General features: G+C 34.7%; 1 protein-coding gene and 1 pseudogene across 1 annotated transcript; both read right to left on the minus strand.

Annotated features, from left to right (window-relative positions):
• Window positions 1-5,607: 5,607 nt before the first annotated feature.
• On the minus strand, window positions 5,608-6,961 carry LOC114519803 (annotated as a pseudogene).
• A 2,081-nt stretch (window positions 6,962-9,042) lies between these two features.
• Window positions 9,043-9,555, minus strand: LOC114519734 (cytochrome P450 10-like). The gene has a single exon (XM_028539902.1). It carries the CDS (start codon window positions 9,553-9,555, stop codon window positions 9,043-9,045), a length of 513 nt encoding a protein of 170 aa, XP_028395703.1.
• Window positions 9,556-17,627: the final 8,072 nt, after the last annotated feature.

Here is a 17,627-nt window from a genome sequence, read left to right on the forward strand (position 1 = left end):
CTTGAAATCTGGTCAATTGCGGCTTTCGGAATTAATAACTATAGGGTCACTATTCGGTCTGGTTGTAAAATTATTTGTATGTAAATATATACGTTTTTGATATATCAGCAAACATTGTAAATATAGATTATATCTTTCCTTACTATATTTTGTAATTGAACATATAATATTGTGTATGTATTTATGAAAAAACATGATTTATATCAAAATATGAACAGATACAAAACATCATGCACTATACCTCATGATCTTGTAGCTGCACATAAAATAGACACGCACACGAGTAAATACATTGATGCAAACCATGGCCTATATAATGGCTTCTAGTTTAGTTATATCTCTCTTATATTTTGCATTCACTTAAAGCTACAGTTAATATTCAAGCCAGAAACATTGATTTTACATGGCATGTCTTATACTGTCTTGCTATTCTGAAATACATGAATTTATACAATCAAAGTTAACACACACATGCTTTCAATTAATGAATTTGAATTTACTTGAAGAAAATAAGAAATGGGTGTTAATAATATAGATAGAAACCAATTACGAGACAAACATTGGCAGTGGCATTGTAACTTTATTATTTTTCCAAGGTCTCTGTGAGATTTCCAATCATTTAGCTTCGTCGAGCAGTGCTTATGAAAAGTAAGGCGCCACTTTTTGTCTGTACTGTTTAACTTTGCTATGTGGTTCGAAGTGTTAGCAGGTGTCTTGGGATATCTAATAACGTTGCAGTGTTATTTTCATTGCTGTTTCTATAAGAGCAGCTTGCTTTGGCTATATGCCTTAGCTCTAAAAGTTTTTAAACCAGATTTTCAAAGAAAAAAATGTACTCCTGTGGCTGTTTCTATAAGAGCAGCTTGCTTTGGCTATATGCCTTGGCTTTGAAAGTATTAGTCCAGTTTCTCTGAAAAAAAATTGTACTCTTGGTGCTGTTTCTATAAGGGCAGCTTGCTTTGGGAATATCCCTTGCATGGTTCAAAAAATGTTGACTGAATTTTTTAAAAAAATATATATTTACGATTGATGCTGCACTTGGTTTTGACAGTTTGTTGCTTTGGCTATATGCCTCAGCCTCAAAAATATAAAGTCAATTTCTTGTGCTATTTTTTCCAAACCTTGTTTCTACAAGGGCAGCATGCTCTGGCTATATGCCTCAGCTCTGAAATGTGCAATGAAGTTTTCAAGGACAATTGTGTATGCCTTCATGCTGTTTCTATAAGGGCTCATGAAATATCTTCAAGTTAACTCGATCCTTGAAATATGTGTGCACAGTTCGACAGCTTAAAACGAAACTATTAGGAACACTGCCTATGATTTGTCAGCAGAATAATTTTAGTTTTTGGACGAACGTAACTTGAATCTAAGCCCTCTGTACTTGGGCATTTTTATGTATTACTATATTAGTTCGTCGATCTCATAAGCTTTATTCAGCTCTCTACCAGAGTTAGTGGGTTAAGTCTATAATAGAACAAAATAATATATACATGATAACTTAGAAACACTTACTCACATTAATGCATGTTTTACTGATCAGTCTTAAACATTACTCAAACACTTAACATTTAACCTGCACTGTTATATAAATTTAAACGTCAAGATCTTAAACGCACCTACTTTGTAACCGGTTTTAGATATAATAGTTTAATGTCTTCGCGTATATTAATGATGTACTATTTAAAGAATACACACACGCTTTGTAATACATGTTTAGTGAAATATTAATAAAAATAGGACCAAAATTGTCCGTCTCCTCTCTCTTGATTTCAATATCTTTGACTCACACACACTTTGTTGTTATACATGACTTTGTTTTAATAAAATCTCAAACTTTTGTGTACTTTGTGTTTAATTCCGGCTTTCGGTGAGGGTTTTTCTCCAGGCACTCTGGTTTCCCTCGTAAAAAAACAGTGTCCGTGTGTTCGGGACCGTGTTTACGGTTGGTTTTCCATACGAAACTTTTCACGAGTAAAATAGCATGAAAGCTAAACATTTCTGTTGACAATTTATATCCGCGTAATTGGTAAGTCTCGTTATACTGGATAAAAAGTTGAGAATATTTTCGCAACCCAGTAGACTTTTTAGTGTCTGAAGTAAACGCTCTCAGACTAGAAAACTTAATGGAAGCTGGCTGTACACACGGTTACTGGGTTCAATTCCCGGAACACTGTTCTTTCTCACGATAAACTGCTCTTGCAAAGCTTCTTCGTCTTTAGACTACAATTTCACTTGACGAGTACTATAATAGTTGATGACCACTTCTCTGATTTTGAAAGACGTGATACAGCCATGGATGGAAATGCAATACAGACCTTCCTCATCCTGGTGCTTATAAAAGAACCGACCACATTCTCTAGATACGTGACTTTAGACGTGGAATAAGTGTTCTTCAAGATTTCAAGATGTTCTCTTAATCACCACCTCATCCGTATCATTTGGCTAATTCTCAAGATTAAGACGAGATAGTTGAATATCAATGAGAACGAAGAGACAATCCGATTGGCTATAAAGTGATGCTGAAGATTCCTTAGCGACAAAATGATGCGAGCTTGTTAAATCCTTACCTTACCTCCTGCACCTACTGTGAAGGGGCTTCCTTCTAGAACCAGCGCATGATGCACTGAGATTACATTTTAACTTTATTAGATAAAATGATATTCTTTTTAATCCGTTTTGTCAGATGAAATTTTGTCCTTATTTATGTTGTCAACTATATAATTATATGGACCGCAGGAAAACTGGACGGTAATTGTGATTATTTAAACTGATGATATTTGTACTGATATATGGCATCTTATTTTCTTATGTTCACGATCTCTGTTGCTGCAATGCTAGTCTTCCTGAACGAAATCTGTCATATACAGCCCAAGCTAATTCTGAAGCAGTGATGTGCCGTACGGGAATCGTGCATGTGTTTTAATGTTTTTGTGCATGAGAAGGTTTAACGGGTACTCCGGTTCCTCTTGACTCAAGATTTTCAAATAATCACTCTGCCGTTGACTGTATTGTTTAATAAAAATAAACAATAAGCCAAATTTTAAAAAAGCTTGAGGCCGAATATTTGTTATCAACTATACTTGTAAACTATTCTTTCAAAGGCTTTGCTTTGTAGTTTTTTAAAAAACATTTTAATGCTGTTGATTTCTTTGATTTGGGTGCCCTAAGGGAATGTTCTTGTTGTGGGTAGATTTAAAAACACTGTCAATAAAATAAAAAAGAAAATCGTAATTTGGCAAGGTGAGCATATTACTGTTGAAAAAGAATAGTTTGATAAAGGTGTAAGTGTTCATGTACTGACATTACAAATACATGGAAATACCTGCCAGATTTTTTCAGTATCAATGGACACTTTGGTTTCATTTTGTTAGTTATTCTATCTAGTTTAAAGAATATAAAAAGGCAACTGAATTCTTTCTTTCGTCTGGCCTAAAACATAGACTTTTCCCTAGCTTTATTCTGACTTACGCTGGTCACGTATTCTCGTATAAAATTGAGCGGTTTAATCTTGAAGATCAAATCATCAACATTCAAAATCTCGCTATTTTGATAAATATATACCTTCTGGAAACCTCGTTAGTCGTTACCACGCGTTAGTTTTCTCCCCGTAGTGACACTGCATGGCGTAGAATGATGATCCGAAATCAGTTGTCATGTTGGTTTCCATAATAAGTCAAGTAAATTAAATATTACGCGTATAGATACAGAAGTTACCTTACATAAAAATTATTCTAGGTATTAAATACAATAATTTAACATATACCTGCAAACATAATATCACACACACATGCAACTAAATTGGTTGATTACAATATACTTAGAGCTCTCTATAATAATTTGAATGTTATCGCTTGAAGCCTTTCAATTGTTTTTTTAACTTTATCAATGCACGTGCCGAAAACATGAAAGCAGCTCTCTAAGCCAGACCAAAAAGGAGTAACGAACATAATCATATGATAGTAGGAGAGTTTAGGATATCATGGTACAATAACACAGACCTTTCAACACAACATGCAGTGTTTTATTAGTGTAAGATAAGTTCGAGACGTGAGAAGTGTTTGTGGACATAGTATAAGAGTGTCGTAAACTCAAAGAGCGTGGTTTAATTCACTGCCACGTATGGTAACACCAGAATCCTTGAAGCTCGTAATAAGGTGGGAAGGAATCTCTAAGACGCCTCAAAGGTGGGATTATTGGTGTAATAAGAAGCTATTCTTTGCATTTAGTCCATTAGCTTGATCTCCCGGCTTTCCATTCTATTTGCACTATTGTCTGTTGCTCCACAGATTATAACGTCTCAAAATGGATGTCGTTTGATTTTGTAAAATATAATAGACTGTGAAAAAACCTGTTAGAAATCCCCAATCAGTCGCTAGTTGATTGTCGATGGATGTTAAAAACATTGTCTTGAATTGAAAAACTTTGATAATGGACATAAATTAAACAAGACGCCTGTTCTGGCGTTAACTCCGGCGCACGTGCCAGTCTTCAATATAGAGCTTCTGAACATAAACAATACAGTTCATATTCGCATTTAGATGCCTTGCGAACCTAAATGTTCGATCGCGAAATTCAGAAGCACATCGTACTTTAAAAAGTATAGAAGTTAAATCGTTCAAGAATGTAAATAAACGGTATGATACATTCGCTTTGTCTTACAATTTGCCTTTGGAATTCGCGCTTATATAGTTATAGCGCCCATACACGACCACATCATCTTGTTAAACGGCGAAATAGCAGCGATATTACTAAAATAGGACCAGAATCTACACGTATTAAATATATTCTTACCCCAATTCAGTCTAAACTTAATCGAAAAGCATGAAAAGAACGGTTTATTTGTTCCTCTTGGAGGAATTGCCGTATCATGCGAGCGAAATCGAATCGCGCATCGGAAAATTAGCCAAAGCTGTGCACCACAACTCTTGGGAGACAAGACTGGGACATAGATAAATCCAATCACATACACATTTTAAATACTGGAATGTTTCGCGCCATTACAGACTTGCGACGACGAAAAATAATAAAAAAAAAATAAAAAAACAAAAACAAAAACAAAACAAAACCGAGGCGAATTTTCAACTCCGTCGCTGACGCCGGAGTAACTAATAAAAAATAATGCAGGGATATGAATTTAACAAAAAAACGTTGAGTTAGCCACAGTTTGTCAAAAAGTAATAGAATGATGAAAAATGAGATCATAGGTAGACGGGATAAATTGATTCCCATATGAACGCGCTACGGGCTTGGCGGGATGAAATCTAAACACTATAAATACTCGATTTAACGCTAATTTGCACGATTTTTAGCAAATTTCACGTTTGGGTTAGTACAAATTATCAAAAATATTGCTTAACTAATGTCCTACGATGCAAAACAATCATTAAAGGCAAAAAAATCGCGTTAGCGATCGTTTTATTCTGTATCGATGAAAATTATTTCCACAAAGTTACCATGGAAACGAAGAATTTTTATCTCGGCAAGCGGGATGAAAACACCATATGAACACATGGAACTTTTCATCTCGCTAGGTGAGACATCTCAGTAAGCGGGATCATATGAACAGGGCCTAGGAAATGTTGTAGAGAAGAAAAGTTTTGTCCAGTTTCGAAAATGTATATACTTCGTTCGTCAATTTCTCGATAGAAATTTTAATAAAATTTTACTATCGGGCCTCATAATGCCTCCTTTCAAGGTCGGATTCATCTCATTCTGTTTACTAGACAACTCTACTCGGTATTTCAATAAAATCTTGCTCATTAACGTGTAGATATACGCCTCCGCTACTCGCCGTCCTAAACACATTCTCACTCCGTGACCGAATGGCAATGAACTTAAGGGATCAAAACCTTTCACCCTTCCAGTATCAACATCACGAAGCCATCGTTCTGGCACAAACTGCTTTGCATCTTCGCCAAAATTGTGCTCATCAATTGACGCTAAATGGTTCTGGAACATGATGTTTACACCTGCTGGTATGTGATAACCATGAAGCTCGATATCTTGGCTCAGTATACGAGGTAAAATTGAGCCGACTGGGTGCAGGCGTTGCGACTCTTTGAAAGCTGCTTTGAGGTACGAGGGGGTCTTATTAACGGGTATTTCTTCTTCAGGATCAAAACGTTTTACTTCCTGATAAAGTTTCTCTTGTTTGTCTGGATTTCGAGAGAGTAAGTAAAGGAGCCACAAAGATGTGGAGCTGATGGTATCAACTCCACCCGCCATTAAACCAACAAGCAAAGTGATAGTTTTTTTTGTCGATTTCCGTTTTGCAAATACACGATCAGCAACAGATGTTTTCTCACTCGCGTCTTCCTCACTCCTCGCCTCTCTTTTTTGGACAATTCGATGTAGGACTCGTGCATTGTATTCATATTCCTCTTTGCAGCATGAAATGCTGGTGTCGGTATATACTTGTAAAATGGACCCATATCAAGGATACGTCCTAGGTTAGGCATCAATTCGCAAGCGGCATCCATAAACATGCGAACATCTGCGTCTGTTAGATTTTTATGGAAGCTAAGACGTTCATTAAATATGAACGAATAGTTCGACTCAACGCTCCAATAAGACAGTTCCTTTTCAATGTTATTTATTGTTCCATCTTGATCTCTAAGTTGGTGTAATCTCTCAACAAAGTCGTTGGCCACAGCATTGATCATGGATATGCTTTTATGGATTTCCTTGGGTCGTAAGAACATCGGCGATAGCAATGATCGATTTGGATACCACTCGTTAAAATCACACGATGTAATCCCACAAGTATTTCTGTCAAAAATCTCCATAATTGCTTCTGCGCCAGGTCTCATTTGGAAATTTACTCCGGTGTTTAAAACCTTAGCCAAGGAATCTACATCGTAAATGCTCACCATGTCAATGTCCAAGACTTTCTCGCGATAAATTGGGCCGAACTTTTCAAAACGTTTTGTTACTTTATCGTAATGCGTTCCCTTGCTAAACGTATAACACACTAGAAGAGCGGTTTCCTCTAGGGCCAGGTATTGCAGAGAACGGCAGTGTTTCGGTGTCGTTTGATAGCGTAGGCCTCTCAGAGAAACTTCGTATCTTTGACATGATGGAACCACGCGTAAATAGCCGCTGTTGAATGTGAATTAAACTTGAAATTGAAGGCAAAAATCTCATTGTTTTTCCGAATTCCAGACTAGTTAGGTAGTGCGAAGAAGAAGATAAAAACCGCAAAATCTCGCTTTACGGCAGACCTGCTGTGCTTTGCTTGATGAACACGTATACGATGTTCGTTTAGAAATTTGCACCATGGAATAGCCAATAAAACTCAGTAGCGTAGCCAGCCTGTCAATTTGTCCCGCTATGCTAATATTTTTTTGTTTACGGATTGTGAAAACAATATATTTCTAACGACATGAATAATTATAAAATCTTTGCCAATGCTTTGGAGGCTACCCACGTGTATGCATTGCATACATATTTTTTAAGCCGGGTTTTCCACTATAGCGATATTTTTCGCGCGAAGCGACATTTTACTTTTGTTTCAGAGCTCTCAACTGCAACCATCTGGAACAAATTGCTCAAATACAAAGGAATAATGTAGCTTCGCGCGAAAAATATCGCTAGTGGAAAACCGGCTTAAATACATAAGAGATGCGTGCGGAGAAGGCTAAGTTATGAGGTTAGTCTTAATGATGGAAAGTATTCAGCCGTAAAGTTACCATGGAAACAGGGTCATGATTGCGGATTACGATGCGATGATCGAGGAGCAGTTGAAATCTGGCATATTCACATGGCGAAATTCCACCTTTTTCAACTGAAGGCGGTTGTGTGTGTTGACACATCCCACAACGTTTAGGCGGTCAAGCAGCACTTTGATCAAATGGATAACATGAACTGTTTTTATAAAAAATGAAACATGTATTGCACACCATGCCAAGAAGACAAAAGTTCTTAATTGCAAGAATATCAAAGTTCAAGTGAAACGTCATATCCGTTACCTGACTTGAGTTAGTTTGTTTAGTATATTTCAGACAACTTTGTTTACTACAACAGTACAACTGAAGTTATGTTAAAAAAACTACGTTATATAGGTGGACAGAGGTCGGCATAATTTGTGAAAATCATTGTTTTTTTAATCATAATCTCATTAACTATAAAAGTGTCATGATTATAAACATTGCCCATTTGGCCTTTGAATCTGATGAACGGTCATCATTATCTATAAGAACGCCAGATGCTACTTCGGTGATGACTTCTGCGTTACAGGTAGTGCGAAGAAAAAGATAAAAACCGCAAAATCTCGCGTTACGGCGGAACTGCTGTCACATTGCTTTGCTTGATGAACACTTGGTCTACGATGTTTGTTTAAAAATTGTGACCATGGAATAGTCAATAAAACCTAACCATTTTAGACCATGTGATTTGAAACGGGTTAATTTGCATGCACACTGAAGAGGTCTACATTTCAACCGGAACATGCAAATCAGGCAAACACCGTATCGCTTTTACGATGTAATTGAACATTATTTTGATCAGGCAAAATCATGTGATTACTAATTCAGCTGGAGTATTTTGACAATGGGAGTTTTGATGCTAAAATAAAGGCGTTATATAAAGTTTGTATAATCATAAATATCATCGGGAGATGATCATGATACCCAAGCCAATTAGCCAAATATGAATTTTTAAATACAGAAGAGATGCCTGCGGAGGAGGCTAGGTATAATGTGGTTAGTTTTAATGAAAGGAAGTATTTTGAAATATTACCATGGAAAAAGGGTCATGATTGCGGATTACGATGTGATAATCGGGGAGCGAGTTTGGGTTTTGTATATTTTCTCCTTTTTTGGACAATTTGTTGTAAGACTCATACATTGTATCTATACTCCTCTTTGCTGCATAATATGCTGGTGTTGGTATATACTTGTGAAATGGACCCATATCAAGGATACGTCCAAGGTTATGCATCAATTCGCAAGCTGCGTCCATAAACATGCGAACATCTGCATCTGTTAGATTTTTATGGAATCTAAGACGTCCATTAAATATGAACGAATAGTTTGACTCAACGCTTCAATAAGACAGTTCCTTTTCAATGTCTTTTATTGTTCCATCTTGATCTCTAAGTTGGTGTAATCTCTCAACAAAGTCGTTGGCCACAGCATTTATCATGGATATGCTTTTATGGATTTCCTTTGGTCGTAAGAACATCGGCGATAGCAATGATCGATCCGGATACCACTCGTTATAATCACACGATGTAATCCCAGAAATATTTCTGCCAAAAATCTCCATAATTGCTTCTGCGCCAGGTCTCAGTTGGAAATTTACTCCTGTGTTTAAAACCTTAGCCAAGGAATCTACATCGTAAATGTTCACAATGTCCATGTCCAAGACTTTCTCGCGATAAATTGGGCCGAACTTTTGAAAACGTTTCTTTACTTTATCAAAATGCGTTCCCTTGCTAAACGTATAACCCAGGATATTTGAAACGGTTCCTCTAGGGCCAGGTATCGCAGAGAACGGCAGTGTTTCGGTGTTGTTTGATAGCATAGGACTCTCAGAGAAACTACGTATCTTTGGCATAGAACCACGCGTAAATAGCCGCTGTTGAATGCGAATGAAACTTAAAATTGAAGGCAAAAATCTCATTGTTTTTCCGAATTCCAGACTAGTTAGGTAGTGCGAAGAAAAAGATGAAAACCGCAAAATCTTGCGTTACGGCGGAACTGCATGCTGTGCTTTGCTTGATGAACTGACACGTATACGATGTTCGTTTAGAAATTTGCCCCATGGAATAGCCAATAAAATTCAGCAGCGTAGCCAGCCTGTCAATTTGTCCCGCTATGCTAATATTTTTGTGTTCACTCACTGACTGTAACAATATATTTCTAAGAAAATGAATAATTATATAATAACTCGAAATTTACATAGCGGGACAAAATCGTATGGCTGGCTACGCCACTAATAAAACTTAACTATTTCAGACCATATGATTTGAAACAGGTTAGTTTGAATACATACTGAAGAGATCTACATTTTAACCGGAACATACAAATCAGGCAAACACTTATCGCTTTCACGACGTAATTGAACATTATTTTGATTAGGAAGTTTTGAAGCTAAAATAAAAGCCTTATATAAAGTTTATATAATCATAAATATCATCGGGAGATGCTCATTATCCCAAGGCAGACATTATAGTTGAATAGCTGTCAAAAATACTTCCGTCCTCTGAAGGATTAGTTCTGAATGAATTAACATGCTTTGTCATATAAGTGCTGTGTATTTTAAATGCGATTGGTTCATTTGTAGTCACATGACTTTAAATAATGCAATGTTTTCCTCCAGGGAAACAAGTGAAAAATTGTAGCCGCCATATTGTCATATATATCAAAGTAAAATATGTTTTTTGAATATAATTGTTGTGTAACATGTATGTTTTTCAGTGCCGTAGCCAGCCCGACAATTTAGTCATGCTATGGTAATAATTATCTTATTTATTGACTGTGAAAACAATGAGTATCCTTCACGCCAGCGTTTCCAAAAGTGTTGTAACAAATCACTCCTCCCTTTTGCTTGAATTTCGATACTGGTTGATTCAGGGTGATAGGACGGGTCGTTGGGAGTATTATCGTCGTAAAGCAGGTGGGGTAGGGTGGTTATTCGTCGGCCGTATAGTAGGTGGGATGGGGTGCGTGGATCTTCGTCGCTGAGTTCGGAAGAGGCGTATGTTAAAGGGCGGTCATTGAGGACAGCTTCAATCTCGGTTGATATCGTTTGTAGTTCTTCGAGCCTCGAGGGTGATATTTGCTCTACCAAGGACCTTCTTCAGAGAGAGTTTTGTCAATCCAATCAATCTTTCCCAGAATCTGCCGTACCACGGTGCTCGTTTTCGAATAAATTTCTAAACAATGCCACGTTTACTTAGTCAGCTTTCTAATTCCGGAGAATTGAAAAGTTGTGTTAATGCGTTTTCGAAGAACATTTGTAAATCTAATCACCCATGCTGTAGTTCTTATAAGTCGTTGAAGATCACTGAATTGGGTATGGGCGATGACTTGCCGGTAGTGCTGTCTGAAGGTGAAGGTGAAATTGGAGATTGTTGTGATTTATCGCTGTGTGGTGGGGTAACATGGGTAGTATCTGGATCGTCGTGGGCAGAGGATTGTAAGATGACCGTCTTTGAATCCCATTGTGGCCAGCTATCCTGTTTTGATAGCCAAGAAAGACCATGATTCCACGCGTGTGAGGCGAGAAGAGTTTCGGTTCGAATGCCGCGTGTCAAGAGATCGGCTAGGTTGTCCGAACTTGCCAGCTGGCGTTGTTTGTGGTTTGGTGAATTTCATCGATGCGGTTCTGGACAAGGCATTTAAGTTCTTACGTAGAGGAAAGCCAGTGGAGGACTATTTGACTGTCGGACCAGTAGACAATTCGCGATATGTTAAGGTTATTGCGTAGATATGAAGCTAATCCTGCTCCCATTACAGCTGCCATTAATTCTAGTCGTGGTAGAGTTAATTTTTTCAAGGGGGCCACTCGAGTCATAGACATAACCATTGTGCTGTGAGGACCAGGGGCGAGATAGGCAACTGTACGATGAAAGAATGCAATTTCACTTATTTTTGAAACATTTCAAAGTATTCTAAACCGAGTATTGAAATATTTAAAAACTGACTAATTTTACTGAAATTTCGAAATTTTCCTGTCAATTTTATTTTTATTCTTGTGTCAAAATTGTTTTTTATGTCCGATTTTTCCCGGTCATTTTTTATACTTGTGTCAACTTTTTTAATGTCAAAATTTTTTTCTTGTGTCAAAATTTTTGTCTCGTCACCAAATTGTTTCCAGTTAAAATTCTTTTCCAGTGGCCAAATATTTTTGCTGCCAATTTTTTTTTCTTCTGATCACATTGTTTTTCGTTCAAGATTGTTTTCGTGTCATTATTTTTCTGATGCCAAAATTTTTCTTGTGTCAATTTTTTTCTAGCCAATTTTTTTTTCCTGTGTGTGTTTTCTTGTACGTTTTTTCTCATTTTTTGTGTCAAAATTTTTTTGCGTCCCCAAAATTTTTTTTTCTGTCCACATTTCTTTTCTGTGAAATTTTTATTCTTGTGTCAAAATTTTTTATGTGTAATTTTTTTGTGTCAACATTTTCTACTTATGTCCGAATTACTTTCATGCAATTTTTTTCTTGTGTGCAAATTTTTTTGCTCCTATTTCTTATTTTCTTGTTACAATTTTTTTCTGTGACGAAATTTTCTTTGTTGACATTTTTGTGTTCAATTTCTTTTCCTGTCAAATTAAAATACTCGTGTCAAAATTTCTTTTCATATCCTGTTTTTTCCGTTATTTTTTATTCCTGTATCATTTTTTTTCCTGTTAAAATTCTTATTCTTGACCAATTTTCTTCCCTGTCACATCTTTTTCTTCTGGCCAATTTTTCATCCGTTAATTATTTTTTCTTGTGAAAACTTTTTTTATCCAGCATTCAGATAAAATCATACTTTGATACATTCCAAAATTCCAGCAAAATCAGCAATGGGGGGGATGGCAAAAGAAAAATCCTAATTTTTGTCAATTTCTTGAAATTTCAAAATTCAGTAGAAAATACGTCGAAATGTTTCAGAATTAATTAGAATTGCATTCTATTAAGAAAACAATACATTTGAACACATCAAATCATACTTTCGGATGAATTTAAAAATTTCTGCTAAGTAATTTCTGCTAATGGGGGACCAAAGGCAAAATCCTAATTTTCTTAAAATTTTGCGAAATTTCAAAATTTGGTAGAAAATACGTTAAAATGCTTCAGAATTAATTCGAATTGCATTCTTTCATAAAAACAATATATATGGACACAAAAAATCATACTTTGATAAATTTCCAAATTTCAGTCAAATTGGCAATGGGGGGCCAAAGAAAAAATCCTAATTTTCGTCAATTTTTTGAAATTTCAAAATTCGCTAAGAAATACGTCGAAATGTTGTAGAATTAATAAAATTGCATTCTTTTATGAAAACAACACATTTGAACACATAAAATCATATTTTAATAAATTTCAAAATTTTAGCAAAATCGGCAATGGGGGACCAAAGGAAAAATTCTAATTTCCGCCAATTTTTTGAAATTTAAAATTTGGGAGAAAATACGTCGAAATGCTTCAGAATTAATTCGAATTGCATTCTTTCAAAAAAAAAATATACATGGACACATAAAATCATACTTTGATAAATTTTCAAATTTCAGTCAAATCGGCAATGGGGGATCAAAGGAAAAATCCTAATTTTCTTACAATTTTGCAAAATTTCAAAATTTGGTAGAAAATACGTCGAAATGCTTCAGAATTAATTCGAATTGCATTCATTCATAAAAAAAATATATATGAACACATAGAATCATACTTTGATAAATCTCAATTTTAGCCAAATCGGAAATGAGGGACCAAAGGAAAAATCCTAATGTTGCCAATTTTTTTAAATTTAAAAATTTGGTAGAAAATACGTCGAGATGCTTCAGAATTAATTCGAATTGCATTCTTTCATAAAAACAATTATATGAACACATAAAATCATACTTTGATAAATTTCCAAATTTCAGTCAAATCAGCAATGGGGACCAAAAGAAAAATCCTAATTTTCATCAATTTTTTGAAATTCAAAATTTGTAGAAATACGTCGAAATGCTTCAAATTAATTCGAATTGCATTCTTTCATAAAAACAATTATATGAACACATAAAATCATACTTTGATATATTTCTAAATTTCAATCAAATCGGCAATGGGGACGGAAGGAAAAATCCTAATTTTCGTCAATTTTTTGAAATTGCAAAATTTGCTAGGAAATACGTCAAAATGTTTTAGAATTAACAAAATTGCATTCTTTTATGAATACAATACATTTGAACACATAAAATCATACTTTGATAAATCTCAATTTTAGCCAAATCGGCAATGGGGGACCGAAGGAAAAGTCCTAATTTTCACCAATTTTTGAAATTTCAAAATTTGGTGGAGAATACATTGAGATGCTTCAAAATTAATTCGAATTGCATTCTTTCATAAAAACAATCCATTTGAACACAAAAAATCATACTTTGATCAATATCCAAATTTCAGCCAAATCGACAATGGGGGACCTAAAGAAAAATCCTAATTTCCTTAATTTTTTGAAATTTCAAAATTCGGTAGAAAATACGTCGAAACGCTTCAGAAGTAATTCGAATTGAACTCTTTCATGACAACAATGCATTTGAACACATAAAATCATACATTAATAAATTTAAAAATTTTAGCTAAATCGGCAATGGGGGAACAAAGGAAAAATCCTAATTTTCGCGAATTCTTTTAAAAATAAAAATTTGGTAGAAAACATTTTTGGCATCAAACAAATGTTTGTAAATTAAAAAATACATTTGTCTTGCGCTACTGTGTCAGAATACAGCAGCCAAAGCCAGGCACAGTTGCCCCAGACAAATTCCTCTGGTCCAATCATATCGGCAATGGGGGAAATATCCTAATTTTCGTCAATTTCTTGAAATTTCAAAATTCGCTAGGAAATACGTCGAAATGTTTTAGAATTAATAAAATTGCATTCTTTCATGAAAACAATACATTTGAACACATAAAATTATACTTTGATAAATTTCCAAATTTCAGTCAATTCGGCAATGGGGGACCAAACAAAAAATCCTAATTTTCGTCAATTTTTTGAAAATTTAAAATTCGCTAGGAAATACGTCGAAATGTTTTAGAAATAATAAAATTGTATTCTTTTATGAAAACGATACATTTGAACACATAAAATCATAGTATGATAAATCTCAATTTTAGTTAAATGGCAATGGAGGACCAAAGAAAAAATCCTAATTTTCGCCAATTTTTTGAAATTTAAAATTTGGGAGAAAATACGTCAAAATGCTTCAGAATTAATTCGAATTGCATTCTTTCATAAAAACAATATACAATATATATGAACACATAAAATCATACTTTGATTAAATGTCCAAAGTTCAGTCAAATCGGCAAGCAGAATAATATTTTGGGCTCACTTTTTCGAATTTGCCTTGTAACCAGGCCTGATTCAAGATGGCGGCCTGGCACAAATTCACTTTGGGATCACTTTTGCTGGGAGCTTAAATTCAGCGTTCGGAGTTTAAATATAGTGCTTAAATTCTGAAACTCAAATAAAAAACAAAAACCTGTCCCACACATAAACCTTGAAACTAACCAAATGGTATTGTAGACGTTCAATTTCAAAAAAAAATTTAAAAAAAAAGGAAAAATGAAGTAAAATCATGGTGCTTTATCAAGATTTGAACCGGGATATTTCGCACGCAGTACGACCTCTCGACTAACAAGTCGTAGCTGAAGCGCTGAAGCATAGCGTAGTTTAGGTATATTTATGGTGCTCAATGTAGAAAATAACTCAAAGAAGCACGGTTACAAAGCTCCCATCGAAAGTGATCCCAAAATAAATTTGTGCAATCGGCAATGGGGACCAAAGGAAAAATCCTGATTTTCATCATTTTTTTGAAATTTCAAAATTCGCTAGGAAATACATCGAAATGTTTTAGAATTAAAAAAATTGCATTCTTTTATGAAAACGATACATTTGAACACATAAAATCATAGTTTGATAAATCTCAATTTTAGCCAAATCGGCAATGGGGGACCAAAGGAAAGATCCTAATTTTCGCCAATTTTTTGAAATTTGAAAATTTGGTAGAAAATACGTCCAGATGCTTCAGCATTAATTCGAATTGCCTTCTTTCGTAAAAAAAAATTATATGAACACATAAAATCATACTTTGATAAATTTCCAAATTTCAGTCAAATCAGCAATGGGGACCAAAAGAAAAATCCTAATTTTCATCAATTTTTTGAAATTTCAAAATTTGGTAGAAAATACGTCGAAATGCTTCAAATTAATTCGAATTGCATTCTTTCATAAAAACAATTATATGAACACATAAAATCATACTTTGATAAATTTCCAAATTTCAGTCAAATCGGCAATGGGGACGGAAGGAAAAACCCTAATTTTCGTCAATTTTTTGAAATTTCAAAATTCGCTAGGAAATACGTCGAAATGTTTTAGAATTAATAAAATTGCATTCTTTTATGAAAACAATACATTTGAACACATAAAATCATACTTTGATAAATTTCCAAATTTCAGTCAAATCGGCAATGGAGACCAAAGGAAAAACTCTAATTTTCGTCAATTTTTTAAAAATTCAAAATTCGCTAGCAAAATCGGCAATGCGGGACCAAAGGAAAAATCCCAATGTTCGCCAATTTTTTGAAATTTAAAAATTTGGTAGAAAATTCTTGGAGATGCTTTAGGATTAATTCGAATTGCATTCTTTCATAAAAACAATTATATGAACACATAAAATCATACTTTGATAAATTTCCAAATTTCAGTCAAATCGGCGATGGGGACGGAAGGAAAAATCCTAATTTTCGTCATTTTTTTGAAATTTCAAAATTCGCTAGGAAATACGTCGAAATGTTTTAGAATTAATAAAATTGCATTCTTTTATGAAAACAATACATTTGAACACATAAAATCATACTGTGATAAATCTCAATTTTAGCCAAATCGGCAATGGGGGACCAAAGGAGAAATGCTAATTTTTGTCAATTTTTGAAATTTAAAAATTTGAGAGAAAATACGTCGAAATAATTGCATTCTTTCATGAAAACAATACATTTCAACACATGAAATCATACTTTGATCAATATCCAAATTTCAGCCAAATCGACAATGGGGGACCTAAAGAAAAATCCTAATTTTCTTTAATTTTTTGAAATTTCAAAATTCGGTAGAAAATACGTCGAAACGCTTCAGAAGTAATTCGAATTGAGCTCTTTCATGACAACAATGCATTTGAACACATAAAATCATACATTAATAAATTTAAAAATTTTAGCTAAATCGGCAATGGGGGAACAAAGGAAAAATCCTAATTTTCGCGAATTCTTTTAAAAATAAAAATTTGGTAGAAAACATTTTTGGCATCAAACAAATGTTTGTAAATTAAAAAATACATTTGTCTTGCGCTACTGTGTCAGAATACAGCAGCCAAAGCCAGGCACAGTTGCCCCAGACAAATTCCTCTGGTCTACCATAAAAGTACCAAAATCTCGCAAATGGTCAATTTTAGGCGTAATAGTAAGAGGGAGCTTTACCATTTTTTCAAAAGTTGACCATTCTCGTGCATTGTCCCATGGTAAACTGTAGTCACGATAACCACTATATATTACATGAAATTAGCCGACTTTTCAACGTTTAACATCCAGTCGAATGGTCAAGTGGCTTCTCTTCCGTGTGCGATGCCTAGGTTCGGAAACGAGACGGTGCTATTTTTCATTTTCCAATTTTTTGAAATTTTTATATATCTTCCAAATTTGGCAAACTCAGAAATTGAACCGCTGACAATATTAATACCTTCTGGGTAGTTTTTTGGTAGGGGTCTGGTTTATCTTCGCAGTTTACTTTGTCCATTATAAGAGTGTGAGTCTGTGAGCTTTTGGTGGATGGAAAATATATTAAAAGGTGAACCTCAGCCGACCCTCTCTCTCTGCCCCGGAAAATTGAACCCCGTTTACATGCTGGAAATCGCTTTAAATGTTTGAAAAGACTAATCATT

This window comes from Dendronephthya gigantea, unplaced genomic scaffold (genome assembly GCF_004324835.1).
Source record: "Dendronephthya gigantea isolate DGI-Jeju-01 unplaced genomic scaffold, DenGig_1.0 000014F, whole genome shotgun sequence".
NCBI classification, from domain to species: domain Eukaryota; kingdom Metazoa; phylum Cnidaria; class Anthozoa; order Malacalcyonacea; family Nephtheidae; genus Dendronephthya; species Dendronephthya gigantea.